The following is a 27,948-nucleotide window of genomic DNA, read 5'->3' as shown; positions in this document are numbered from 1 at the left end:
TGAAGAAATAAAATATTTTGTGTGCCATTAGGGCACAACTGGGGCTAGACTGACCTTTATTCTACTTCCTCCAGAGTAAGACAATTAAGTGGAATGTGTTATAATTGCTCTAATAAGCCAAACACTCTCGGGACATATTCAAGCCACCCAAGAACAACAGTAAGATACATATGGTCATGTGAACTGTATTGCTTCTTATGTTTTGGATTATTAGCAGGAAAATTTGTTTTCCTCTTGAACACTCAGGGAATTTGTTTTTCTCTTGGAGCACACAGGGGCTTGGACTTCCCCCATGTAAGCAGTCAGAAAACATACAGAAGTATTTTAATCTCTGGTACTAGATGCACACTCAGTACCTCAAATTTGAAGAAACTCAAACTAACAGCCCAAATATTTGTCTCCTTCCAAAGGAAGCAGAACCTGCTGTCTGAAGAGCTGGGAAGAAATTCTGACTTCACTGAAGTCAGTGACAAACAGACCTGTGCTTTGGTACCTAGATATGACATGAGTTCTGTGTATGAACAGAAGAAATGTTGTTCTATGTGATAGTTATGTAGCCTTTCTTTAATTTGATGCTGCTACAAATTTCCTAAGTGAAGAGAAAAAATAACCAAATCAATGTAAAAACCAATTTCCCAGGCTTTGAAGCAGTTTTATGTAAGTAGTTATTTAATTTACAGTTATTATTGCAAGCTGATCAGCTAATTAATATTCTAAAAATTAATGCCAAACAGCCATCAAGAGCACCATTTTACTTTAAACTTGCCTGTTAGGGAAGTGGTACTTTCATGTGTTTCAATTCACGTTTTCAATTCTTAGAGAAGTAAAGAGGGAGGTCAGCAGAACTGCCACCTTGGGCTTCCATGGGGTAGGTTATAGGCCTTTCAGCCTGACTTTGGTGCCAGGGAAGGTCGTGGAGCAGATCATCTTGAGTGTCATCCTGTGGTACATGCTCAGGGGATCAGGCCCAGCCAGCATGGCTTTATGAAAGGCATTCACCTGCTGGACCAAACTCATCTAATGCCAAGGCTACCGACTCAGTGAATGAGGGAAAGGCTGAAGATGCTGTCTACCTGAACTTTAGTAAAGCCTTTAACACTGTTTTCCACAGCATTCTCTTGGCAAAATTGGCTGCTTTGATAGGTGCACCCTTCACTGGATTAAAAAAAAATACTGGGTGGCTGAGCCCAGAGAGTTGTGGTGAATAGAATTGAATCTGGCTAGCAGACAGTCACTAGTGGTGTTCCCCAGGGCTCAGTATTGGAGCCAGTTCTGGTTAATATCTTAATCAATGATCTGGACAAGTTAACAAATGACACCAAGTTGGATGGAAGTGTTTATCTGCTGGAGGGTAGAAGGACTCTGCAGAGGGCTCTGGACAGGCTGGATTGGTGGGTTGAGGACAAGTATAGGAGGTTCTACAAGGTGAAATGGTGAGTCCTGCACTTGGGTCACAACAACCCCATGCAGTGCTAGAGGGCGGGGGAAGAGTGGATGTAAAGCACCCCAGCAGAAAAGGACTGGAGATGCTGATCAACAGTAGCTGAACGTAAGCCAGCTATGCCCAGGCAGCCAGAAAAGCCAATGGAATCCTTGGTTGCACCCACAATAGTCAGCAGGACGGGGTAGTGATTTTCCCCCTGTGCTTGGCACTGGTGAGGCCACATCTCAAATCCTGTGTTCAGTTTTGGGCCTCTCACTTAAATGAAAGACATTAAAGTGCTGGAGCATATCCAAAGAAGGGCAACAAAGCTGGGAAAAGGTCTGGAGCAGAAGATTTTTGAGGAGTGGCTGAGGGAGCTGAGGTTGTTTAGCCTGGAGAAAAGGAGGACCAGAGACACTTTATTGCTCTGAAAGGAGGTTGTAGCCAGAAGGGGGTCAGTCTGTTTTCACAAGTAACAAGTGACAGAATGAGTGATATTACCCTCAAGTTGCACTGGTGAGGCTTATATTGGATATTAGTCAAAATTTCTTCACTAAAAGGGTTGTCAAGATTTGGAAAAGGCTACACAGGGAAGTGATTGAATCACCATCCCTGAAGTATTTAAAATATTTGTGGTGGTCCTTATGGGCATGGTTTAGTGGTGGACTTGGCAGTGCTGGGGTGGACTTTATGGTCTTAAAAGTATTTTTCAACCTAACTGATTGTATGATTCTATTCTATGGATTGAACTATTACTATAAATAGTAAAATAGTCCTTTTTATTTTTTTTAGGAGTCCCTCTTTTCTCTTATTTGATCTGTCTGTTTTTCTGGGGAGTGATTAATTTACCTGTAATGAGGAACGAAAGGGAAAAAACAGGAGGTGGGAGGGTAGGTGTGCATTCTCTTCCTCTTCTCTGGACTCATCATGCTCTCTCCTATCATCTTCTCTCTCCTTTTTATCTGTTAATCTTATTACTTATCTTACTTCTTTTTCATGCCTTCATTAATAAGTGATGTTTATACTTCCCTCGCTAACATATGCGTTAACATACGTTTTCCCCCTTTTCATTTCATTTTTTCCTGTCATTGTCCAAAGTTGTAAATTCACTTCCTGTTCTCTAATCTGTTCCTCTTCCTGTCATCACTTTATTTCAAGCCTGCTCTATGCCCTTCCTCAGCATTTTTAAAGTGCATAATTTTCTCCCCTCTTCTCGTCTTCTTTTAAAGTGTTAATTTCATATTCATGCAGCAGGGGTGTTCAAGGTGGAGACAGGGATAGCAAGGAAGGAAAGAAGGAGGCTTTTATCCCCATAGAGTGACAAAGCAGAAGGTTATCTCTGAATGTATGTTGTTGTACCTGAACTCTCTCTTCTTCCTGGGACCAGTATGGTAGAGAAGCACACTGTGAAAACACTGAACATGCAGTCCATCAGCAGTTTACACTGTTGCTTTTAGCTGTGGGCCATTCTGGCATTATAAAGGAAAGATGGAGCTATGTCAAGCTAATTCTTAGCACATAGTAGTTTACTTTCAGACCTAATAAATCATGAATTGTTTGCTTTGTGTCTTGCAACCTAAAAAGTATTACTACCTTAAAATTTGTGTTCTTTTCTAATGGGAAGGAAAATAGGGGGCATAGCAGGAAGGTCAAGAAAGAGTTTAAAGAAGAAAGAGGGCAATTAATAGAAGCAAAACATTATTTCTCTTGCTGAAAGTATATTTAAGAAGGGGAATATATCACAATAATCAACCAGGTTTTTTGCCTTCAGCCTGTCTGAGGCCATGTGGTTTGGAGATCTGATCACTAGTCCGAAAAGGAAAGGCTGTTTGCAAGATTTCCGGGGTGTTTTTTCCTGGAAAAGGTGAGAGGACAAAAGCAGAAATCTATGACGTACACTTTATGCCTTGTAAGGAAATTATTCATCTGTCTATCTGCCTCTCTTTCTCTCTCTTTCTTTCTTTCTACATGCATATATATAGAGATCCATATGTTTCAAGCTGTCACAAAATTGATTTGGAGGCAGATTTTTCTTTCATGTACTGCTCTGAAGATTAGGTTAAAAATTCAATATATGGCTTAAACCAATTGAATTGTGTTTTCTTATTTGTTTGCTCTTTTACATTCACTGTTCAGTATTTTATGGAGTTTTGCATGGTATTTCCATCAGTAATAACAGTTCTGACTACTTGGAGACAGAACAATGCCGAAGCAGAAGATAGTGTTTGAAAATGCAAACAGCATTTTGTAACAATCATGCTTGCTTAATACACCCCACAACATTTTGGTGTATACAGAATCTGTGGAATTTTTTAACCATTTCTAAACTCATATTTTGGGTAAGCATGAGTAGCTAGCTCTTTGTTGTATAAATAACTCATTATTTTCTCATTTGTGTTTGTGCTGTCTTCCAGTACTCTTGTTTTCTTTAATAGTGTGAACTTTGGTTCTGCTTCTCTTTAGAAATGCTACTTCCATTCAATTTTATTTGCAACAGGTTCATTGGGCAGTACTCTTCCCATTTTTATTATATTCTGTGGGGTTTTATGAGGTTTTTTCTTTCTTTTTTTTTTTTTCTGGTGCGTAACTAAAACAATTTTCCGATTAAATTGACTATTAATGGCCATTATTTACATTAATTTGCACTTGTAATAGCATCGCTAGAGGGCAGTATTGATTAAATTAGGCACACTCTAGTGCTCTTTGGAAACTTAACTGCAGAAAAGCCTCCAGTAGAAACATCTTTGCATTTTTAATACGCGGTCATGGCTTTCAAGTCCATTTTTCATTACATCCTGAACATAAAAAGTAAAAGTAATCTTAATCACCATGTATATTTGGCATTGTTATTTGTAACTTTAATGTGTGTAAAAGAATATTCTGTGATTTTTATGAGAAGGAATATGCATGAAACTTAGTAGAAATTAGATGGCATTGAAGTTATTGTAAGCTATATATTATTAGAAATAATTATTAAAGCATAAAGTTTTTATAATAAAATATATGCTTTTTAATATGTTTTTTCTCAGGGAAAATGCTGTGCAAAATAAATATCTTCTAATTCATTAACTGTCTCCTTGAAAAACCTCAGTACAGTATATTTTATGATAATGGACAGCAAAGACAAGCAGAATTGTAAATTAAAACACTGACTCATTTGTTCTTATTGATTTACAGGTCTCCTGACAAATGCAGCAACACAGAATCCTCGTAGGAGTGGTTTAGGCTCTCTGTGAGCTACTTAACTTAGTCAAGTTTCACTGCTGTTGATCATCATCTGTTATATGTCATCAACTCAACTGTCTGTTTCTCTGTATCTCATGAATGACAGCATAATTCCTCTGCATTATGAGCTAAAGTTTGTTCTACCATTCTAAGGATCACTGGACTAAGGAATATAGAAAAAGAGATATGCTTGGGCATTAGCAATACAAAAAAGTTCATGGTTAACGTTTCATCTGCGTTATACACCACTACTGGACTTGCTGTTACCTACATGTTTCAATCTGAAGAGTCTGCTACAATGAAGAGTATCATCCCAATCAGCCTTAGAGAAGACTGTTTTGCCTATGGGAGGACACTGAGGTGCAAAAGAGAAACTCTTCTTGTGCCCTAAACTGTCTGAATTGCTTTTATTTTCTTATACTTTCAGTATTTACAATAGACCAAAGAGCAAAATCTATTTTAAAGTGGACACAATCTTACTCTTAAGAGAGTTATGTCATTAAAATGAAGGTCTCCACAAAGACATGATTCCAGCTTTCACAAAGCTGAAATGTTGTCCAGCAGAAGTCTTTATGGAAAGCTGAAGTAAAAACTAACTCAGAAACCTGCTCTTGAAATGCCATGTTCAAGAGAACATAACGGAGCACTGAGAGAAAATGACCTATGTTTGAAAAACTTGGACAAAAAGAACACAAACTGTCTACACAGCACCTTTATTCCTCTGTACTTAGATTGACTTTCTCGTACTAAAATCATTTTCCGTTTTAACCAGTTAAACATGCCTCTTCTACAGTTCCATTTTTGATAGTTAAAGTTGGATAATACAGTATTTGCAAAGAGCATGTTTGGTCATCTGTGGCCTATGTCTCATCTGATACACCATTTAGCACCAGAAAGCAAATTAAAGAGAAAACAAAAGTAACACTTGTTTGAAAGAGATCATTAAATGTATTTTGAAAAGCCTAAAGTTATATATTTAACAGTTTTTATATGTTGTATATTTGTAGAAAATCCTATTTAACAATTAACGTGATAACTCTGACAGTCATGAAAAGTGGTTCAGAGTTAAGTTGTGTTTTATTACTTCAGTTGTCTCTGAAGTGACTGGTGTCGTTTGCTTTCTTCCATTGGGACATTCTGGATGTAAAGCATGACCAGAGAGGACTGTGTAGAAAAAGCAAAGAATAATGTTGTTTATATTACATAAATGCATTCAACCATTGCACTGTTGGAAGGCATTTTTTATTTTAATTTTATTTTTTTTTGTCTTTATGTACTGATAAAAATAGAGTGTAAAATATTTTACTCATTGCTCTTCATAGCAAGGTTTTCCTTCCTTCCTTCCTTCCTTCCTTCCTTCCTTCCTTCCTTCCTTCCTTCCTTCCTTCCTTCCTTCCTTCCTTCCTTCCTTCCTTCCTTCCTTCCTTCCTTCCTTCCTTCCTTCCTTCCTTCCTTCCTTCCTTCCTTCCTTCCTTCCTTCCTTCCTTCCTTCCTCCCTTCCTCTGTCCCTCCCTTCCTCCTTCCTCTGTCCCTCCCTCCCTCACTTCCCCCCGTCCCCCTGTACCCCCTACCTCCCTTCCTCCTCTTCATCCTCTTCCTCCTCTTCCTTCTCTTCTTCTCTTCCCTACTTTTATGTAAGGGACAATTTAAAGCCTGTTCCTTGATCCCGTTTTCAGTGTTTTACCTCATTGTTAGAAAGCCCTCTTTTTCAGCATTATTGGTTAGTGAAAATTTAGCAAAGACAGCATAGACAAGGGAGAAATTATGATAAAACAAAAACAAAACCTTGTTCTTTTTACTGTACCTTTTGGCATATAAGTTTAGTACATACTGGTATGATACAATCAACAAGGGAGCTTAATTTCTTCCTGGCAAATGTATTACGGTTCCAAGTATACTACCTAATACTCCAATTAACTTTTAGTGTTATGCTAGTTCTATTCTACTAAAGAAAAAGAAATAGAGATTATTCAAGTGACCATAGATGAAAGATACAAAAACAAAAAGTTGATTAAAGAATTTTTTTAAAGCCTACTCAAACACTGAGGCTTATATAATGCAGAGGTTGCAGGAAAATATGAACTATGGATCATTTTGTCTTCAAGCAAAATAAATATATACAAAATTCTTATTTAATCATAGGATTTTGACCAGTATCAAAGTAGCAATTAAAGCCCAGCCACTTGTAAAGTGTTATGGACTGAGTGCACTATAAATGACCAATGTCAGGTTTAAAATGTCATGCAATAAATGATGGTAAATAGATTTACTGTACATGTAGACCTCAAGAGCCAGATCCCTCACTCTACCAACTCTCTGTTTTGATTTATTTTAAAGGGAGCTTCGTAGCCTTATCTAGTAAACACAGAAAAAATGAAAGATGTTGCATCATTTTTGTTGCTTTACAGTATTCAGTTTTGTGTTGGTTCAGCTAAATTATGAAAAATAAAGAAAATCCTTTTATAAGTGAGACTTGTTCCCTGAGCATGACATCACCAAAGGAATTTCACCAGATGATAAGAAATGTGGGAACACAGAGAGGAAGATGGAATTGGAAATTGAGGACATGAACTGTGTTTTGAAGTTTTACCCTTCCATTTTCATGTCTTGGGTACCTTCATTTTGGTGTGTTCAGTTATAGATCATATTACGGTCATTTGTTTTCAGGAAAACGGATGCTCTAAAAACAAGAGGATCTAAGAATGGACATCTGAAATATTTACATCTAGAATCATACAGTCCAATCAGTTCTGAATATGCAACCTTATGTCTTTGTTTTCTAATTACGTTATATACTCAAAAAAGGGTAGATGTACATGGTTATAAGGTCTACTCTGGATGAGAACTATCAAAGAAAAAAGATTCTGATTACTCTTCAGAGATGCGTTCTAGTCTCTGTGTCTCTTGTGTACAACAGACACTTCAAGGCACTTAAAATGTGTTCTGTGCATTTCCGTCCTCCCCCAGAATGTATAGTTTTAAGCAAACAAAATATACTGGCTGCCTTTGTCACTGTGAATTACTACTCTAAGAGCAGTGGTGAAATGTTTCTCTCTCAGGAACAATATGTTTTCAGAATATTGTGAACTTTAATTTTGCAAGACTAAGTTACATAAAAAAATTGTTTGTTTCTGAAAGTATTTTATGTGCCTCTTCCAAAGCAGAATTTGAAACACAGAGGGTAATGTCTTATTTGAATGCTATTAAATATCCATCATTTCTCAGCTCGCACACAAGTAACTTTTTCAAAACATGCTTGAAAAGGAATAGAATAATACATAAAAATACATAATAGACTAATAAAAACAACCTCCAGAAATGCAGTAAACCTTCAAAAATTTTTTGAAAAAAGCTTCTCTGTAGCTTTCTGTTAGCCTGGGCAAGGACACATTTAAGTACTGCTTTTAATATCTGGGATATCAAATGGAGCAAACATTAGCACACTATAGCAATCAATGTGACACATCATTCACCAATTTCATAATTATGCTTTTAGCCTTTTTTTTTTCTTTTGCCAATTCATTTTCTTAGCTGCAGTTCAGGTTTTATGTGGTATTCTCAATCATTCACTTGTTTACTGAAATTGTACCCATGTGCTGTTGCATAAATCTTTAAGCCAGGCAGTTACTATCTCATATAGCCTACTCATCACAATCCTGATTACTAATTAGAGTTTCGAGAAGAAAATAAAGAATTCAACACTGTGTCTGAAAAGCCTCTATAGCTGTGAGGAACAGCTGAACTAGAAGGTGGTAAATGATTGGATGACAGAAAAATCATAGCACTGAATGCCTGGGGAACTGAACTAGTGGAAAGAAAAAATGAACAAGCCAGCAGTGGATGTAGCACAAGAAGCCCAGAAAAAACCCCAAAAAGCAAAAAACCAAAACAAACAGCAAACAAACAAACAAAAAACTAACCAACCAACCAAGAACAGCAACAAAAAAACCAAAACAAACCAAAACAAAAAAAAAAAAAAACCACAAAAAAAACCCAAACCAAAATTGAAATATTTATTATATTTAATCACACCCAGAACCAGGTCTTTCATCACATAAACCTAGATATATGCAATATCTTTTCCAATTAAAAAAATACATAAGAATGCATTTCTCTTTAAACAACTTTGTATGATGTATATCAAGAATCACATATACATAAGTAACAGACAAAGACATGAGGAATGACTTGACTATTTTTTTTTTCTGACATCACAAATTGATCCTACATTGAAGTAATGAATCTCTCACACTGGGTGTAAACAAATAAAGATGGACAGAAATCACAATATTCTACTTCTTTCAGACTGGGGCTTGAGCAGAGAAAGGAGGTCAAGAAAGAAACTGAAGAAAAAAAACAACCAAGACCAGAGAAAAATAAAATTTTTCATTTCAGAGTATGTAGGATTTAATAAGTGCTTTTTAGTATTCAATACATGGTAGGGGAGTCAAAAGGAGTATTATTTGAAACAGGGAAATAAGAAAGGAAACATTATTTTAACTGCAGAGATGAGAATTTTACTGATAATGTTGTTGTCTTCTTTTGAGATATAAATCCCATTAAACTTAGAGACCCATGGGTAATATATAAAAGGTAATTCTGTCACTGATTAAAAATAAATGAAAAACTGGGAAGTAAACTAAAAAGTGGAAATGACTATAAGCCAGAATAGATAGTGACTAATAGTGAACCATTCTGTGGGAGGATCGACACAAGTTCCTGTACTGCTTCTGACTGTGAATGAAATATAAGTACTGAGATTGCACAGTTTGTTAGTATCAGTAAATTACACAGATTAGTGATGATATGGGAGGCATATGAAGACATGCAGAGACAAAATGGATCACCAAATATTAGCAGAAAATGGGAAAAATGAAAATCGGGAGTGTCAATTTATCATTTCTTACACCATCAAAGTAATTATAGTCTCAACTATGTCAGATTTTGGAAATATGTGAAAAAGGACTTCTGCTCTTGAAATAGATACTGATGTTGGTTTCAAGCTACTCAGTCAAGGTCAAGTCACTGGTTTCATATGGTAATCCTATGTTATTTATGCCTTTTCAGAGCTCCAGCAAGCCTTTGGAGTACCCTTACAATATGCATCTGTAATCACAAAGCACAATGTGCTCATGGCACTGATGTCCTCCACATCTGGCTTGCACAGACCATGCCCACAATTTTCTAAGTTTGGTGTTGCCAATATCAGGCTAGTGAAAGTGACACTAAAACACTATATTGTGCTGCAGTGATACAAAAACACCAGTAGCATGCAAAGAACAGCTTCAGTAAAATCCCAAACACACCTAAGGACTGTTAATGTAAAAAAGAAAACAAACAAACAAACAAAACCCACACCAAAATCTAGAATGAAAAAGGAATATTTCTGCAAAGATCTTTGTTTAGGAGTAAAAACTCCAAAGGTATTTATATTAGTATAGAGTCTGACATAACAGAAGGAACATTGTTAGCATATACAGAGAGCAGTTTACATTATCTAAGGAGCTTGAGCACTACCTCAAAACCATTGTATAAAGCACTGTGAGCTGTGTCTGTCCTCCTTTACTGCACTGGAAGAAGCTGATGTATGCATTTATATGTTCCCAAGAAGAGAGGCAGATGCTTTAGTATGGGCTCTCACACAGGTATAACAATACACCTGGTGAAGGTGCTAACAAAAAGTGGGTAGTAGAAGCCTGATGTGTTTGTTAATGTGTTTGCACATTAACAGCCTGGCTGTGTTAATGTACAAACACATTGCACAAAACAGCTCACAGACTCCCAGTGGCAGTAAAGAGGGCCTTCCCAGCGCAAAGACTAAAGGAGGTGCAAGTGCAAGGGTCATATATTTCTTCCTGGATAAGCAGACAATCTCCACCTGGATAGATGAAAATTAATGTGGCTCCTTCTGTCTACACTTTCTACAAAGATGTATTTAAGTAGACTCCAAAGCAGAAATTCTACATGGATGGCAACTTTAAAACATATATGCCTAAACGGCATGCTATTAGCAAACAAAAATGTTCATTGGTGCTTGAAGATAATTATATTCAATTTGACGCAACTTAAAATTTCTGCCTCAATGAAGCCATGAAACACTTGGTTTTCTCCACAGACAGATTTATTTCTTCTCAGAATATTGAACAGCACAACATGAGAGTGATAATGTAAATTTCAGCTCATGCAAGACAAATCAAAGCTCTGGAGGTGAGCTCTAGACTGGCTAAAATTCTAGCTAAGTAAATAACAATGACCACATTGTGCACAGGAAACTCACACCCCTGAAAATGACATGGAGAGTTCTTGAGAAGAGCAAATGGCCACGTCTTTTTCTTGAGACGAATGCTTTCCTGGGAACCTACATGTGTTGCTGTAGAGTTTCTTCCAAACTAGGAACACATGAAAACTGTCTAAACCCAAAGACAAATAAAGCAAGTTAGAGGGAACAGTTATTGTGAAATCTTTGTGTTTAATTGTACACTACAGGTTAATGTTCCCTGTACTTCATTACTTGTTCTTCATGGATTAACAAAGTATCACTGGAAGAAATCTTTGTCACTGACTCCATGGCAAGGCCATTTTGTATTATTTAGATGGTGACTGTAGTCAGTCACCTTAGGCATTTTCACAAACTCAGCAAGCTTCCTCTCCTCTCCTTCTTCTCCCATTGCTTGCACCCTGTAGTGCTGTGTAGACATACCCACTGCAATGGTAACCAGAATTCCTAAAGGAATTATTTTAAGGTTGGTAATCTGGATTTGGCTACCGGTGTGGGTTTGGCAGTGTTTGATGCAGTACCAACTGAAAGGCCAGTTTTTAGTTGCTTCTAGCTGAGCACTTGGATGCCAGGTGGCCACTGGCCCTCAGGTTTGTTACTCTTGAGGGGATTTTGTATAGGCTGCATAATATGAAACCACTGCAATTTGAATAGCTTTCTGAGATGAACAGGAATGAAAGATTTCTTCAGGATCTCTCTCCAGTTAAAAATGTTTGCTTTTTCAGAAGTCTTTTATCATTCTTTTACTGTCTTGTGAAGAATTATAAGTACAAGAATTATAAGTACTATAAGCACAAAGTCCAGATAGATGCACAGTAAAGCTTGTTCACTTTCTACTTGTAAAGATGTCTTGGTCTAGAAACAAGGCAATCAGCTTGTAAAACAGCTATTTACATCCAACAATACTTTTCTGTGCTCCAAAACCAATTTTCCTGAAGAAAAAACTTGAACCAGAAGTAAAAATATTGCTATTCATTCTAGTTTTTAAGATAATGCCTTAGCTTATTTCATAATTGAGAAGCTTCCCAAGTTTAAACATTTGGTTACTCAGTGAAATATTTCAGGTCTGTGTCTAATGATGCCATCTCGTAACACCTGTCATAATGATAGCTAACCTTGTCTGTTATTTTTCCAAACAAATAAAAAAGCTATAAAGTGGCTTCATCAGATAATCAATGCTTAAAAGAAATATTGACATATATAAGGAGGAATATCTTGCTGAGCCTTCTAATGTTATTAATGAGGGAGGTATGTGTATGAGGACAGTCCTGCTTTCACTGTACCTTAAAAAATGTCCTTACAACAAGGCACACCTCTTATAGGAGTATGAAGAATGTATTAATTTCTTAGACAGTGAATTGGCTGCAGGGAATATTGCTGCACAGTGATCTATTGCTCAGCTATAGCAAGGCTCCAAGGCAATACTCTATTGCTATTTTCATTTTACTGAAGGTTTCCCCTACTAGAGTTCATTGACCAATATTTCAGTCCTACTATGAGCTAAACCAGCATTACTGCTGTACTGAAGTAATTAATTCAAAATAAAAAAAAATAAAATAAGCATACATTTATTTATTAAGAAGTCCAGCAGAGAACTCTTACAGTGACAGATGACATTAGCCTATAAGCCTTTATAACTTACACGGTAATAAAATGGGGTTACATTTTTGAATTAAATTGATAACATGACCAAATCGATTTCATTAGTGTATCTGTCATATTTGCTGTTAATGATGGCTAACAGTGGAATAGAAACTGACAACAATCCCTGAAAAACTGTGCAGATCAAAATTATATTATACTGGCATTCATGAATTTTAATAACCTTTTTTATCATTAATTCTGAACTCCCTTTTTGAATTTGAAGCTCACAAGAGAGAAGAGAATTAAACTTTCTACACCTGTCTCAGCTCCTATTATTTCTATTGTTACAAGTTAATAGGCTCAAGAATAGAAGACATTTCCACTAACTAAAACAAAAAAAAAAGGTCTTGCTTGAGAGTCTCTTGTGAGTGGTTATAGAGGAATGGATGTTTCTTTGCTGCTAAAGTGTTGACATCAGAGTAATTCCTCCTGAATGACTAGAGAGCTTTAGGACACTCAAATTGCTGTTTAAAAGACTGTTTGTGGAAGATGCTATTTGTATTAATAGACATTGGTACTCTAGTGTGTAACTCCCTTTAATGATAATGGAAGTTCTGCAAAAATCTACAGGACAATATAACTACTGCGAGGAAACATCATAACTCTCTAATTCCATTAGCAGGGCTTAAATAAGTGTGAGTTAAAAGTGGACAAGTATTGAAATGCTACACCTTGCAGGACCATTTTAGAATATCAAAATGCTCTTAATGTAATGAGACACCTTGATCCCTCTGCTACCTGAAAATGTGGGAAGATATTAAACATGTGTCAAATTAACTGAAAGACCAAATACTCTTTCCTATTTCAAGGCCCTCAATACAAGATCTTTCTTGGGTTAAAATCATATGAAAATAGGTAATTAAGAGGAAAAAAAAACCCTGTGGGATAATCTTGGCACAGGTAAATGAAAAAAATTAATAATAAAATGATAAAGTTATCTTAAATATATTAGATAAATGTATGTTTCTATATATAGTGAAGTACACTGTTTCTGGTTTGAGCTTATTGTCTTTCTTGCTCTCATAGATGTTACACTCAGGAGTTATTACAGCAACATTGGTAAAAAAAAATTAAAGATTTAGTCTGTAGAGCTTATGTGGTAGAGGGAGAAATATTTAGTCTTCCATATGTGAGGGTTCTTCTGGCCTTTTGAAGATGCTGATCTTTACAACAGAAATTTTGCCTTCACATCTTCTATGGGACTGTTAACAAAAGTTGGGTACTTTTAGTGAGATTCTTCCTGTACTGCATATACTATGCATATATATATATTCATAGGCTACAAATTCTTCACAGAATCTATCTACATGTTGAATATGAATTTAAAAATATTGCTGCTCCTGATAGTCAAGGTAACTTTCTTTGGATTTTATACCAAGGTGGATTAACCTTGGCCTGCAGCCAGATACCTACACAGCCTTGCTTTCACTCCTGCTCCTCAACAGGACAGTGGAAGAAAATGAGACAGGCACAGGGAGATAACCTATGAATTAATATTAAAAGAAAAACAGACTGAACTTGGGAGAATTTGTCCAAGGTATCGACAATAAATTGGTGTTGATAGTAAGAAAAAAGACAATATTTAAAGATCACCTATTCTCCCCTCTTTTTCCCAAAGTTCAACTTCACTACTTCATTCCAAATTCCTCCTCCTCCTCCTGTCTTCAGGAGGCACAGGGAGGATGTGGAGTGGGAGAATAGTGATGAGTCCATAAAAGCCTCTTTGCTGCTCTTGCCTCCTGAGACTTTTCTTTGCTTCTGCACAGTTACTTCCAAGGGGCTGCAGTCCTCAAGGGAAAACTATTCTGTGTGGGTCTGCCACATGCCACAGTTCCTTCAGACCATATCCACTGTGGTGGTTTAGGAATGATATTCCCTAATTAATTTCTTCCACTAAAAAGCAAACCACAAGCTTCTCGTCTTTTCTCATTCCCTCTGGTGAGAGAGACAAAAGAGAGATCCTGAGTTGTGATAAGAATCATTTACAAGAAAACAAATGGAAGCAGAATCAATATTATTAACAAAAGTATACAAAATGAGGGTGGTTTACACGCAAAAGATGCTCACTGACCAATCCAGCACCTAATGACCCCTGAGACAATGAATGAAATGGCAGCAGACCCTCCACAGGCCATCTTGTTCTTTACAAGTACCAGTCACACTCCCATCCTCGGAAGTGAGAATCCCTTCCTTTCTCTCCCTGGCAGTGAAGTGAGTGGTGTAGAATAACAACCTCCACACATCCACACGCGTTCAGCCTCTGCCCCCTCACAACTACTGTGGAAAAATTCACCATCCTGCCCAAAACCAGGATATCCACCTCCACCATCCCATGTGTCATCTCCCACTGGCTACAGTGTGGATATCTGCTCCAGCAGTATGTCTCCAAGGGCTGCAAGGAAACACCTGCTCCACCATGGTCTCCTCCACAGGTTGCAGGTGAATCTTATCTCTAGCACCTCCTCTCCTTCTTTATTGATCTGGGTGTCTGCAGGACTATTTCTCCCAGTGTTTTACCTCACTTTTCACTGCTGTGCAGTGTTTTGACCTTTGTTAAATCTGTTTTTCCATTGATGTTTTCAACTTGGCCAAGCTGGGTGGAGCTGGCCTAGGGCAGCCCTGATCCTCCTCAATGAGGTCCCTGGCAGATGCTTTTCTTTTTAACTTGTAATTGTTTGGGGGTTTTACACTAGCATGTTTCTTTATTAATTGCAAGGGATTTAGTCTCTAATCCAGCACATTTTATTAGCAGCTGTCTTTAAAAACAAAACAACCTAAACCATACAAACAAACCCCCCCAAACAACCCAAAAAACCCAAGCCAAAATTCCACTGATCCTCAAAGCCACTTAACTATCTTTTAAAAAATTCATTTTCAAACTACAGACATAAGTTTAAAAAAAGTAGAGTACTGTTTCTTGACAAAGGTGATGAGGCCTGAAGGAAATCAGGAAATAAGTAAATTAGTAAAGCCAACAGAGCCTGACAAGACACCCTTCTTGACAATCTCCTGTTGGACCGAGAAAAATTCCCTTTTCCCAAGTCTCTTTCATCTCCTGTCTCTGGGGATAATTGTATTTTCAGTGGATTAAAGAAGGAAAAGGAAATGCCTTTGACATTGTATTTATGGCTGTCTCCTGTTTGCAACCAGCTCCAGATATCTGAGGCTTTGGAATTACTTTGACAGAACATTGCAGGCCATGGAGAACTGTAGTGCACTTACTAATACCCAAATGCAATCCATGACTTCCCAGTGCCTTATGTTTACTGAAGAAGAGCCACCGCATTAAGACTATTCCATTCAAACCATCTCACTGAGTTTATTTTAAGATTCAGCACTTCTGCCCATTGCTGTATCCATATGCTGAGAAGTCACTAGCATCAGGTAGTCCATAAGAGAAACAGCTGGATGAACCTCTTTTGATCTTCTTCTCCGTGTCCTCCCCTCCTCCAAAATCCTTCCTATAACTTAGGTTTGGTGGTGCTTTGGGAGGAAGGAACAGAGAAGTAGATTGCATGGCGTGTGGAATGGAGTGCAATGAATAGTATTTTAAATGAAAGAAACAAAAAGGGATTCGCTAAATCTCAAGAAACTCTTTTTGGTTTTTTTTTAATTTGTTTTTTTTTTAAACTCGATGGTGTTGAATGGGAAGCTTTGTAACATGTGTGGCATGCTGAATTTTTTGATCTGTCCTGAATTTTTTGATCTGGGGGATTTTAACCCACTTTTTAAAAAAGTAAATATTTAATTAAGTTTTGATCCCCTAGTAGAAAATACTTGGAAGGTCTTTCATCAGCACATTCATGCAACATCTCTTCAAAGAGTATATATATATATATAAAATTATATCTTAAAAAAGCAGCTGACTTATTCACTAAAATATATCTTTTGGCAGAATAATTGAACTTGGCAGGGATTGGTGGAGATTGTCAACTAAAGCAAGTTTCTCAGGACCTTGATCAATCAGGTTTGAGTGCTTTGGACAATGCAACCTCTCTCAGCAATTTATTCCACTGTTTGATGATCCTACCACTAAAAAGTAATAGCAAAAGAGAAATTGTTGTTTTTATATGGAATTTTATGTTCCTCAATTTGCCTCTTGTCCTGTTTGCCACCACTGAAAAGAGTGTACTTCATTGCTACTCTGCACCACTATCTAACAGAATGGGAACTCCAAATTGGTAACTTTAATTACATGCTCTATATTTCATTTCAGGTGTATACTTTCATGTATTTGTTTTTAATATCATTGAAGTGATGATGTTTTGAGATTAACAGAGCATAACAATGTGAAGTGAACCAATATAGAATTGTCCCTGTATGAAATTCTTGTCTCTCTGCACCAAACTCTTGAATTTAGCTTGTCTTAACAGATATCTGGGGTCGCCTCTGTGCCAGGAACTAGCAGAGCACCCTGTGACGTGTAATTGCAGTTTTATAACACAGATCTCTTGCTAATAAGCCCATCCAGAATTCAAAGCATGCAGGAGAATTGTCCAGACTGCTCAGCTGCTCAGGTGTGCTGCTGTTCTGGCAAATCATAGGAGCCTGTGATCAGGCTGTTGATGTGGTCTACTGTAGGAGAGAGCTTGTTTTACAGTCAGAGAGCAGTCCCCATGTGACAACAGATCTAAGCTGAAAAACTCTGCTGGACTCCCATCAGATTTGTGAAGGATAATTTGGTGAGTGAGGTACCACTGTGTGTGTAAAATGGAGGGGCATGTTTGCATGTTTGCATGGTATTGGCTTGATAGATGCTGATGCATTGACAGCCATGGCATGTACAAAAGGACACAAATCCTGACAATATTGGTGTCCTGGTTAGCTTTCATTGTCCATTTCCTGATTATGCATTCAAAAGTGCATTCTATTTTTTTTAATGTTAATTTTTAAGAAGATTTGCAATGTCACGAAAAACATGTTTCTAGTGCATAAAATTCCCAATTACTCAGTTTGACTCATATCTCAAAATATACATAGATACAGTTCAGGCCATCATTTCATGTATATTGTCACAAGATACAATAGCATTATTTACAATCTAAATCTAATTAAAGGGTATGCAGGAATGAGAAAGGGATCAATATCTAATATTTTTTTTCCATCTGCTTTCCTCATCACTGCTAACATGTCAGAGAAAGAGCCAATAATTTGATCTCATGCATGTGTTCTGTTGCTTTTCCACTGACATACCCAAGGTCAGTTGAGATATAGGATGCTCTAAATTCTCCATTTAGTTCCTTAATTAGTTGGGCATGTGACAGCATGTTCAAAAATATGACAGAAAATAAAAATATAAATGTAAATATAAATATAAATGTATTTTTAGTACTAACTGTGGAATATCATTAAATAAAAATACATCTTTGATTTCAAGCACAGAAACACCACCTGTCTGGGAAAATGTTGGACAGTTCAGTCATTAAATACTTGTTGGATGTGTTTACATTAAAGACATCTAAATGCTGTCATTTTATAATAAATTTATATGAATGTAGTTTCACAATAAATCTAGACAAACTCCAGTGGAAATCTTCCTGTAGTACAGCAGGGAGTTTATTGAGGAGACAGGAACATAATCTTTATTGTTCAAAAAACTTGCAGTTGACAGTCTTGAGAGTGGTAATTAAACTTTCCTTAATGCTAATGTACATTTTAGTTAGACTGAGCTCTTATCCCAATTGGGAAGAGGTTTTTATGATTGTTTCATGATAAAATGCTTTTGAGGATGACTTGTGGTCATACAGAAACAAGAAATATTACCTGCTTTAAAATTATTTCCTCCACTTGTGTTTCCTCCTGCTCCTTCAGTTTGAATGGCATCCTACTTCTAGACTGTCAATGTTTCCATTTGTTCTGTGTTAAACATTTCACTATTTTCAACACAACAGAGCAAATATTTTTTGTATGAGATGCAATGTTTACTGAGAATTAAAATGTCCCTTGAGGGCAGGAAGAATGAAAAGAAATTAAAAAAATATATGGAAACCAACCAAATGTTGTAGAAGCTGGCTGACTGTGTCTAAAATGTCTAAGGCTTCAGATGAATTATTCTGAAAAGGGCCAGGATTTCATTCTTCAGTTTAGACTTCCCTTGAATTATTACAACCAGAATGAAATGCTTGTCATAGTGAAGTTCTACACTGAACATGGGAGTAGCACTAAAAATGGTCTGCCAAACTTTCTGTGGTAAACAATCCATGAAAGGCAAAAGAACACAAATAAGGTGAAGATCAATATAAAAATATAGGAGTATACGGAAAATTAATCAATCTGTTTTCACAGTAACCTCATCTATCCATGAGGTTGTAATGGGTATGAAATAATAAAATGCACCATTTGACTTTATTTTCTTGTAACCCTGGCCTTCAACAAAAACCTTATAACAACTTATTTGCAAACCTATTTTATCCTCCATGGAGTGTTTTGACAATAATTTCAGGTGACTGCATGTTTTATTTTTAATATTTTCTACTCTTATACTGAAGTCAAATGTATAGTCTTAGAAAAGGCAAGTGCATACCCACCTTATGATTTTTTCCCCAAGTATCTATAGAACATACTGACTAAATGAATACTTTACACCCTTGGTGGAATTTTTATTTAAAAAAATAGTAGGTATTGACATTTTCTAAAGTTTTGTTCCTGTTATACCTCAATTTCTGAAAATAAATAAAAATCACTCAAATAATACTACTCTGAAATAAATTGTGTTCAATTAAACCTTTTATGGATGTAGCCTTAAGTATTGTAACTGAATTAAGCTTTAAAATTTAAACACATGGAAAGAAGATTAAACATTCACACTGTTAATATAATGTGAGTGTTGATGTATCACTGATATAAAACTGTAAGAAATAAGCAAAAATAGGAATCACGTTATATGACAGTCATATAAAAAATTACAAGATAATGGGGAGAGAAGTTTGTCTTACCTAAATTTGTATGCCTAAAAGTTAAGTCTTGAATAGAATTTTTTGCCTTGGCCTTAACTGCCTCAAGCACAGGCAACTTTTCTCAGACCTTCTATATAGTTTGTGGAGAAGTTGTAAGTACTGTTAAGAGTGTTCTGAGAGCAATTTACCTTATCCTAAGGGAGGCACAAGCATTTGGCCCTCTGAACAACTTATAAATCATGAACTTAATTTCTGTTGACTTATGAGAGCTTAAAAACCTATAGATGTAGCTGCTTGCATTCTATATTACTAAAATGAGGTCACAATTTTCCCATACTATAAGCTGTTTATAACCCTTTTACAGCCAATATATCAACTCCAGAAGATAAGTTATGTATTCTAGTGTAGAATATGTGCCAATGGTCAGAGAACTGAATCTCTTTGTAGAGACTATACAGAAAGCATAAGTGTGTTACTGAAATCAGATATCTTGCTTGCATTATTTGTACTTCTGCATTTCAAGATTGGTAGGTGAAATAAAACAGGACAATTCTCTTCTGCGTTAGAGTGTCTCAATTTCCACAAATATTCACTTTGCTTTATAAGGTAAAACTTTATGATTCTGTGTTTGACTTTCCCAACTAGTCACCTTTAAATTGTTAAATGGGTGATATATAATATAGAAAGTAATCCATGACTGTTAATTCCTACAGTGTTTAGGTTTTTTAAAGCAGTGTAAGATGAAGTGTACTTTTGTACCCATTAAATTCATGAGGCACTGGAGAAGATCCATTATATACAATACTAATTTTATCCATCAAGCAGTTCAATTAGAGGAGAAAAAAGGGTAGTATTCTATATAGAGATTCTGTAACTCCTTCCATTGATCTCTGAGGGGCTGTGGGTGACTGATTTGTTTAGCTTTAGGCCCACAAACCTGGGCTTTAGGATTTTTCTTTCCTTTTTTTAGTTTAAATGTTCTAGTATAAGTTTTTTCCGTAGAATTCTGAAGGTGAAGGATGGATTTCTGAGCCGCATGCACACGTGCATGCACACACACACATACAAGCCCCAAGCCCAGCCTTGTGAAATCTCTTGTTTTGTTCTTGTTACTTGCAAGAATCATGGTAGGATAATAGCTTAGATTGTGAGGATACCACAGAACCACTGCACCCAGAAGCATGAAGTGTCTTTTTTTGCCTTCAAAATGTTACTTCTCCAGTGATATAATAGCAGCAGAACATACCTAGGGGCCCAGATCCTGAAAATTTTTACATGTGTTATTTAACTTTAGAAGCAATGCTGACTTCAATAGAAATGTTTTCAAAATTGAGCAATTGCTAAGACTTAACCTGGATAAGAATTCAACAGCTGATCATGAAAAAAACAAGCATCTAGTCTGACAAAAGTTACCTCTTCCCACTCTCTATTTCCAGCCAGCTGTTGAGCCATAATATATCTAGCCAAAAGAAATGACTATTTTTTTTTCTGAGTTGAATGAGGTAAACTTGATATATGTTGGACACATCACTGGACTTCATCATAAGAGTCTTCCATAAGTTCCTTCTAAAGGCAGAGGAAAAGATCCCACAGACAACTAAAGATGTTAGCCTTTCACTTTCATGGTCAGTGATTTACATGGGAATTCTTTGTGCAAATGTGTTGTAATAATCAAATGTATAACCTAAGATTCAAACAGAAAAATATAAAACAATCCCCCCTTTCCATAAGTATTAAATAGAAATGTAAATCAGAGGCTTCTGAATCAAATAACTTCTGTGCTTTTATCTTTGAAAACTGAAATAAATGAGCATGAGGTCAAAAGCTTCACTAATGTGAAGCTAAGGTGGTGATTTGAGAATAATTTATTGTGTAAAAGAGTAAATAGTCAAACAATGTTAATTATAACACTGTTAAAAGCTGAAATACCTAAATTTAAATAATTTAGAAGTTATGGATATTAAACACCTCTGAAAAGGAAAAATGCTTTAAGCAAGAGTTCCTAATAAGTCTAGTTTAGTTAATTATTGCCTGAAGCATTTCTGAACTAATTATTTACCTCCAAAGTGGGTTCCATGTTTTCAGCATCGAAGTGCCAGATATTGATTTTCTTTAATTGTCAGGGTATAGTACTAGACAGACCACACAAAGCTGAAGGTTAAGCCATTTATAGAAAGCGATAGCCACGTCCTCCAGTGTCACACACTGCATCAGTGTGAAAGGGAGACCAGGGTCCTGAAACTTGGCACTTTCAGGGAAAAGGGTTGTTTGTCTCTGTCATCTGCCCTTTATGGTTCATTTAACATCTTATATAGCCTGTGTAAATTAAATGGGTTTAGTAGCTGCCCAACTTCCAAGTCAAAGAGAGTGTTCTGCTCAATGGGGGAAGTAGAGTATTTTATCCTTCTAGTTAACAAGATGTACATGGCTCAACAAATAATGGACATTGAATTATTTGTAAACCTGTGTTAGCATAGATGGCTTAAAAATTAGTTCAAGATGCTTTTTCATTTTATGAACACTTTTCTCCCCACCCCTTTCTTAGTGAGTGAATATAAATATTTCACAAAGGTTATTCATTTGAATTTCTCAGTAGGGTCTGGGTGCTTAGAGAATTTTTGCCTATCTGGATGGATGTAGTTTTCTTTGGCTGTAATTTGAGATGTTTGAAATATTACAAGTCCCAGCATACTTGAAATCATCATCACCTTTATAGCTCATCAAACCACACGTGTGGACAAAGATTTGCCAATTGGCTAGAGAAATTCCAGCCTACTGCAACATAAAAATAATATAAAACATAATAAATGCAACACAGCCTCTTAATTCACAACCAGCAGTATTATCTCTGCTCATTTGAATTTATAAATAGAAAGAAAAGCTTTTTCTTGTTTTGAATTCTTTGTAATTTGTTGCATTTTTCTTTGGTTCTTCAGTTTTCTCTTTGCAATTTTTCTCTTCCCTGGTGATTAGCTCGTGCTTAATCTTTTCTTGTTCATACTCTTAATTTTTTTTCTGATTAGACATCTATTAATTTCTATGTCTTACTATTTTTGTCACTTTGTAGTCTCTTTCTTAAGCTCAAGGACACCTATAGGAATAAAGTGGCATACCTCGTCTGGGAGCAAGGGTTGTCCCTGTAGTGAACAGTGTGAGACAAACCACCAGAAGATGACTTGGTTCTTAGGTGGGACAAATTGCCTTCTGAAGGTTCCTATCTCTAATTTGTTTTTCTGTGCAGGGAGCCTAGAGTGACTGATAGTCCTAACTTAGCAGGCTATCTCAAGTTAAGTGGAATGAATCCAGACCTCGTTCATCTCACTTTTTTTTTCTTGTTGTAGACCATTTTTTCATTTTTTCCCTTTTATTTTTTTTCCCTTCTTCTGTGTTTCTTCTTATGAGCTCAGACTGCAGAAACCCATGTGCCCTAACAGGGCACCATCATCACTGAACTGAGTTTTCTTCAGTACCAATGGAGAAAGACAGACTCAGAGAACAATTCAAATCACAGATTATAATGACTGCATCTATTTGCTGGTCTCATAAATAAATACTAAAGTGTTTGTGATTATGGTTTAAGCAGACTATTTTGATGTGATTAATTCCCACCCAATTGTAATGACACGTATTCTCCTGAGCTCTATTTTCATTAAAATGGAAAATTTGTTGAAGAAAATATATTTAATCTCTATCATTTAAGTTTTAACCAGTTCCACTCTTAAAGGGAAAAAAAATCCATATATTAAATATAGAGATACTGTATTTCCAAATAATACAATAGTTTCTACAAATAAATCTAAAAAAATACCCTAAGATGCATTTCCTTGCTAAGGACATGGCATTTGAAATAAAAGATGAACATGGCAAGTTTGGTATAATATTTTGCTTAAATAATGACTAATCTACTACTACTATTATTATTATTATTATATTATTAATTTATTTCTGCCTCATAAACTCATTTAATTACTGGTTTTATTTCCCCGTCATCTCAGAGTAAATCCCGTTGAAGGAGAGTCCTATTAAAGAACATTAGCTTTGCTAACCCTATATATAGATATATCCCACCCCTCAGATTTATTTTTCTTTTTAGTGCTGATAATAATTGAACTACTTTTTTATTTTGATCAGTTCAGGAGTTTTTAATGAAGAAGATACTAAGTAAATAGAAAAACACTGCAAAAAAGCAGTCATTCATTATTTCCCATTCCTTTAAATTGGGAAGTAGAGCTACATTTTATGGTCATAGCAATATAAAAAAATTGGTTTTGTTACAGTTGTCAGTTATCTGTTTTTTAGAATAGAAAATGATGATGAGTATATATTTGTCTGTTCTTTTTGGGATATAAAATATGTTTATGTGAACAAATGTGCTATGTATAAAGCAGGCTAAACTTCAACCGAAACCCTGAGGCCTGTTTTGAAAAACTTTGGATTTAGTTCTAATTTTACATTTGCATCTGGGGTCCATCTTGACTTTATAGTGCAGGCGTTTGTGTAAATGCAAATCTAAATGCTACTATATGCTGAAATTACAGCATCTTAGAAAATGTTGAATCTCTTTAGTGGCAAACAGTAGTGTCTTTGACATTTCTTCCACAACTTCTAGAAGTTTAAATTAAAAACAATAAAATGGGTTTTAAGCATCATGTTTATTGGCTTATGAAGAATATTCACTGTTCTTAGGTAGCCATTACCATCATGAAAAAGCAGATTGCAGAGGCTCTGATTTGTCCTACAAAATGTATGAATTTCTTTTCAAACTGTTAAATTCAATATAAGTTCAGCTTCTTTTTTTTTTTTTTTAATGTATTCTAGCTTGTTGATTTTCATTCTCATTCACTGAGGTACCCACTATATTCACTTTCAATACTTGGATTAAGAATTCAACACCCTTTATTACAAAGTGATGATATAATTGCAGAGATTGTTCTCATAAAAAGGGTTGTTTATATACTACTGAAAAAAGGTGGTTTTGGACTGAAATGTTAAATAACCTTAGGAGCTTCAGTAAAAAATTGGCCTATACAGGTCTCATGAAAATTGACTTTTCCTCTAAATGCTTCTAAAGACTACTCATTGTTCTATTTCCTCATACACCAGCTAAAAAAGGCATTAAGAAATGTCTTACATTGTCAGTATATGTAAACTACAGTAGATATGGCATGGTGATTATCAAATCTGCTAGGTGCATATTGTTGAGGGAATAGACTTATTTTTTTCATATAGTATAAAATAATATATAAAACCCTCTTTCTTGAGCTCTGAGCAATCATTTTTAGGAAATGATAGTAAGAAAAGTGAAGAGTAGACACATGTACTTTCTTAGAGAAAGATTTTGTCCTAGTGGTGAATTAAAGTGTATAAAAAGATTTCAGATTTCAGCACAAGTATTCACATGAATATAAAAATGAACTACTATAAACTGAATAATAAAATGAATTATATATTCACATGAATATATAAAATACCCCAAACCGACCAAGTAAATTTCACTGCTTTCTTGGATATTTCATTTTCTGTTACTGAGTACTGCACAGTGTGCAAAGTGTTTGGGTTTGGCTCTCTGCTTTCATGATGATTTGTTGCGTGGGTAGTGAAGGCAGGTTTTAATTTAGAATCAAGAGTAACAAAGTGAATATGAACAACCAAGAGATCAACCAATAGCAGCAGTCATTCAGCAAAAAATAAACTGAAGTGAAACAATCATGAGTTGCTCACCAACAGTTTGGGACCAGGAAAAGAAGGAACATCCAAATGAGTTATAAGTCACAAATATTCAAAACATGAGTATCTGAAGGCAAAATACCTCCTTCCACCCCCAAATATTCTGTTGCCTTTCTCTCATGTTTTATGAGGCATGTCCATAAATGAGTTCAAAATTCTTGCTTTTTATATCTCTTCCTGAGTTTCATGGATATAATTATTTTTCCAGCACTCACTTCCTTTAACTATGTAATAGTTCAGCACTTTATTTCTGTTTTTGGTTTGTTTTTTGTTTGTTTTTTTTTTTTGTTTCAAATTTAAAATAATATAGCTAATTTTTGAAGAATATATGTCTGAGGTTCAAGACACAGTTTCAAAATTGTCTCCACTAATATCCATTAATTCTTAAGAGCTACTATTGTTCAAAAGACAGAAAGAATTTTATATAATGTGGGCTAACACTGACGATTTTTTTTTTAAATTCTTAGTTAATGCATTCAGTATTACATGTTAGATCAACACTACCTGAAATAGATATTCAAATTAAAAATTAAAATCTGAGTGTTAAACTTCTTTCCCCCACTTTTTCTTGTCTACTCTTCTATTTGTTATCTAATTTAATTTCCATTTAATAGCACAGCAGCAGTAAGCAGATGTTAAAATTTTACTTTAAAAATAAAATGCAATTCGACCTTCTTTGTAAACCTTCCTCTTGTCTCACTCTCCAGTGCCCATCTTATTTTGGAGTGGAACTAGGGAGTAGCGATTTCTTCTTCTTACGCTGGGTGGCGTCCGATTAACTGCTGAAATCTGCTGCCAGGCATCTCAAACATTCCAGGGTCTTCGAGGTGTTTATCCACAGGCAAAATAACCAGAGCAGGACTAAGAGAAGAAACAGATTTTTTTTTTCATTCCTTTAATTATAAGTAGACACAATTTAAAGGCAAAGAGGTAAAATATTTCTAACCTTCAAGCATATTTAGGAGATCTCTATGGAAATAAATTGGGAAGAGGTGAATGCCATTATTCTAGTGATGAAGTTTTATCTTTAAAATATTTTATTGAAAATGTGTATGTAGTGTGATGCCTTTCAAGTATGTCTAATTTTACTATGATAAGGCTCCAAAATATTAACTTTGTAAATAGTCAGATTGAATTACTAAGTGCAATCAGGGAAATATAATAACATATTATAAATTTGTTTATTAAGAACTTGTAATATTTAAAGCTGCTGACCTGAAAGATCCAAAGAACTCTGAGGGCTCCTGTTCACTAATGTGATTCTTAGCATGCAAATAATTTGCCTAATTATTTTAGAACTTATTTTGGTTCTCCTTAGATAGATGTTTACCCCTGGAAATTACATAAAAAATTCTTTGGGAAATTGGGAATGATATTCTTGTGTTTGTGATTGCTCTTGATTGTTCTTCTGTTACTGACTGTGGTGAATTAACCTTGGCCAACTGCCAGATGCCCTGGCTGTTGTCTTGCTCCCCCTCCTCAACAGGAAAGGACACAAGATAAAAAAAACCTTGTAGGTCAAGGAAAAGACATGTGGACCACTTACCAATTTCTGTTATGTACAAAACAGACTTGACTTGGGAAAACAAATTTAATTTCTTGCCTATTAAAATAGACTTGGATGGTGAGAAACAAGGACAAAATTAAAGAAACACTTTCATCTTTCTCAGATTCACCTTCACTCGTTCCTTCCTAACTCTATCTCCTCCGCTGTCCCCTCAAGCAGCACAACACTGGTGGGAGGAGAATGATCAGCTCCTCTCTGCTGCTCACAGTGTACACCTCACATTGAGGTGTATCTTAGACCAACAGTCTGACTGTGAGTGAAGTCAAGATTTGGTCAATAGAGGAACTTACACATTCTTGTGCTTATTTAGGGAGTCAAAACCACTGGACAGTTTAGAGCATGGTACTTCAATTAGGTGTATCTGTTCTGCTCTGTTCTCTGCAGTTAAGTAATTCAGTATCACAATGTAATGCAATAGAGATTTAATATATACATGACATTTATTTCACAATTATCTTCTTAAGGTATTTATATGATATATGTTTCCTTTTGCAGACTAGAGTTGTTCCTATGAATTTCATTCCACACTTTAAGAGAAGCCAAAATAAAAAGAAGGCCATATCAATAGAGCGCTCTATATAGGCCTTTTAGATTCAGCTCTAAGCTATCTCCTGGGTTAGCACAGCTCCATGACAAGATGTCTGCTCTGGTCTTGAAAGCTATATATCCACATTAAGCTGCTATTGAGGATTATTAAAGATTGAATGTATCCTCAGCTATTCACACAGCTATGGTGCTATGAGAAGAAGGACTTGCTGTAACAAAAGGTGTGATCATACATTCTTCAAAGTACTATTTGACAGCTGGAAACTATAGAAACCACAAATGTTAATCTCTAGAAATGAAGTTGAATTGCTGCAGAAAATAATTTTGTGAATAAAAATGTTTCACTGCTTGTTTTAAAACAGGTATTCACAAAATAACAAAAGGAAAAGCAGATCTGTGTTTTTGTAATTATGTACCATCTCATCCGTGGCTCAGAACATTTGTTAACAAAACAGTCCCTTGCACTGTGTGCTCAATAGCAGAGTCTTTATATGTGTAATCAGCTGTAGAAAGCAATGAGAAGTGAATTCCTAAACACTGAACTACCGAGATATTTCTGGAACATGACATGAAACTACATAATGGGGTGTGCAAACATGCCTTCTTGCACACACTCGGCTCGTTTCACACGGGTAAGGGAGGG

The 27,948-nt window shown here is 35.8% G+C and overlaps 1 protein-coding gene across 7 annotated transcripts in view; it reads left to right on the top strand.

The window, feature by feature from the left end:
* The window catches only part of TAFA5 (TAFA chemokine like family member 5), a 466,113-nt gene that overhangs the window by 393,330 nt on the left and 44,835 nt on the right, over window positions 1-27,948 (top strand). Inside the window, exons 5-7 of one of the 7 annotated variants that reach the window (XR_010783739.1) lie at window positions 2,216-2,313; window positions 3,195-3,287; window positions 4,601-7,118. The exons of 4 other annotated variants lie outside the window; for them this stretch is intronic. Coding sequence is in view for 1 of the 3 variants with exons in the window: in XM_066550774.1 (XP_066406871.1) it covers window positions 4,601-4,609 (9 nt within the window). In the remaining 2 variants the exon portion in view is untranslated. Of the gene's footprint in view, window positions 1-2,215; window positions 2,314-3,194; window positions 3,288-4,600; window positions 7,119-27,948 lie in introns of those variants that run through there. 2 more of the 7 variants (XR_010783740.1, XM_066550774.1) reach the window with 2 other exon arrangements.

This window comes from Molothrus aeneus, chromosome 5, assembly GCF_037042795.1.
Source record: "Molothrus aeneus isolate 106 chromosome 5, BPBGC_Maene_1.0, whole genome shotgun sequence".
In the NCBI taxonomy this organism is placed as follows: domain Eukaryota; kingdom Metazoa; phylum Chordata; class Aves; order Passeriformes; family Icteridae; genus Molothrus; species Molothrus aeneus.
The sequence above is the reverse complement of the archived record's forward strand: the minus strand, read 5'-3'. Positions and strand labels throughout refer to the sequence as shown.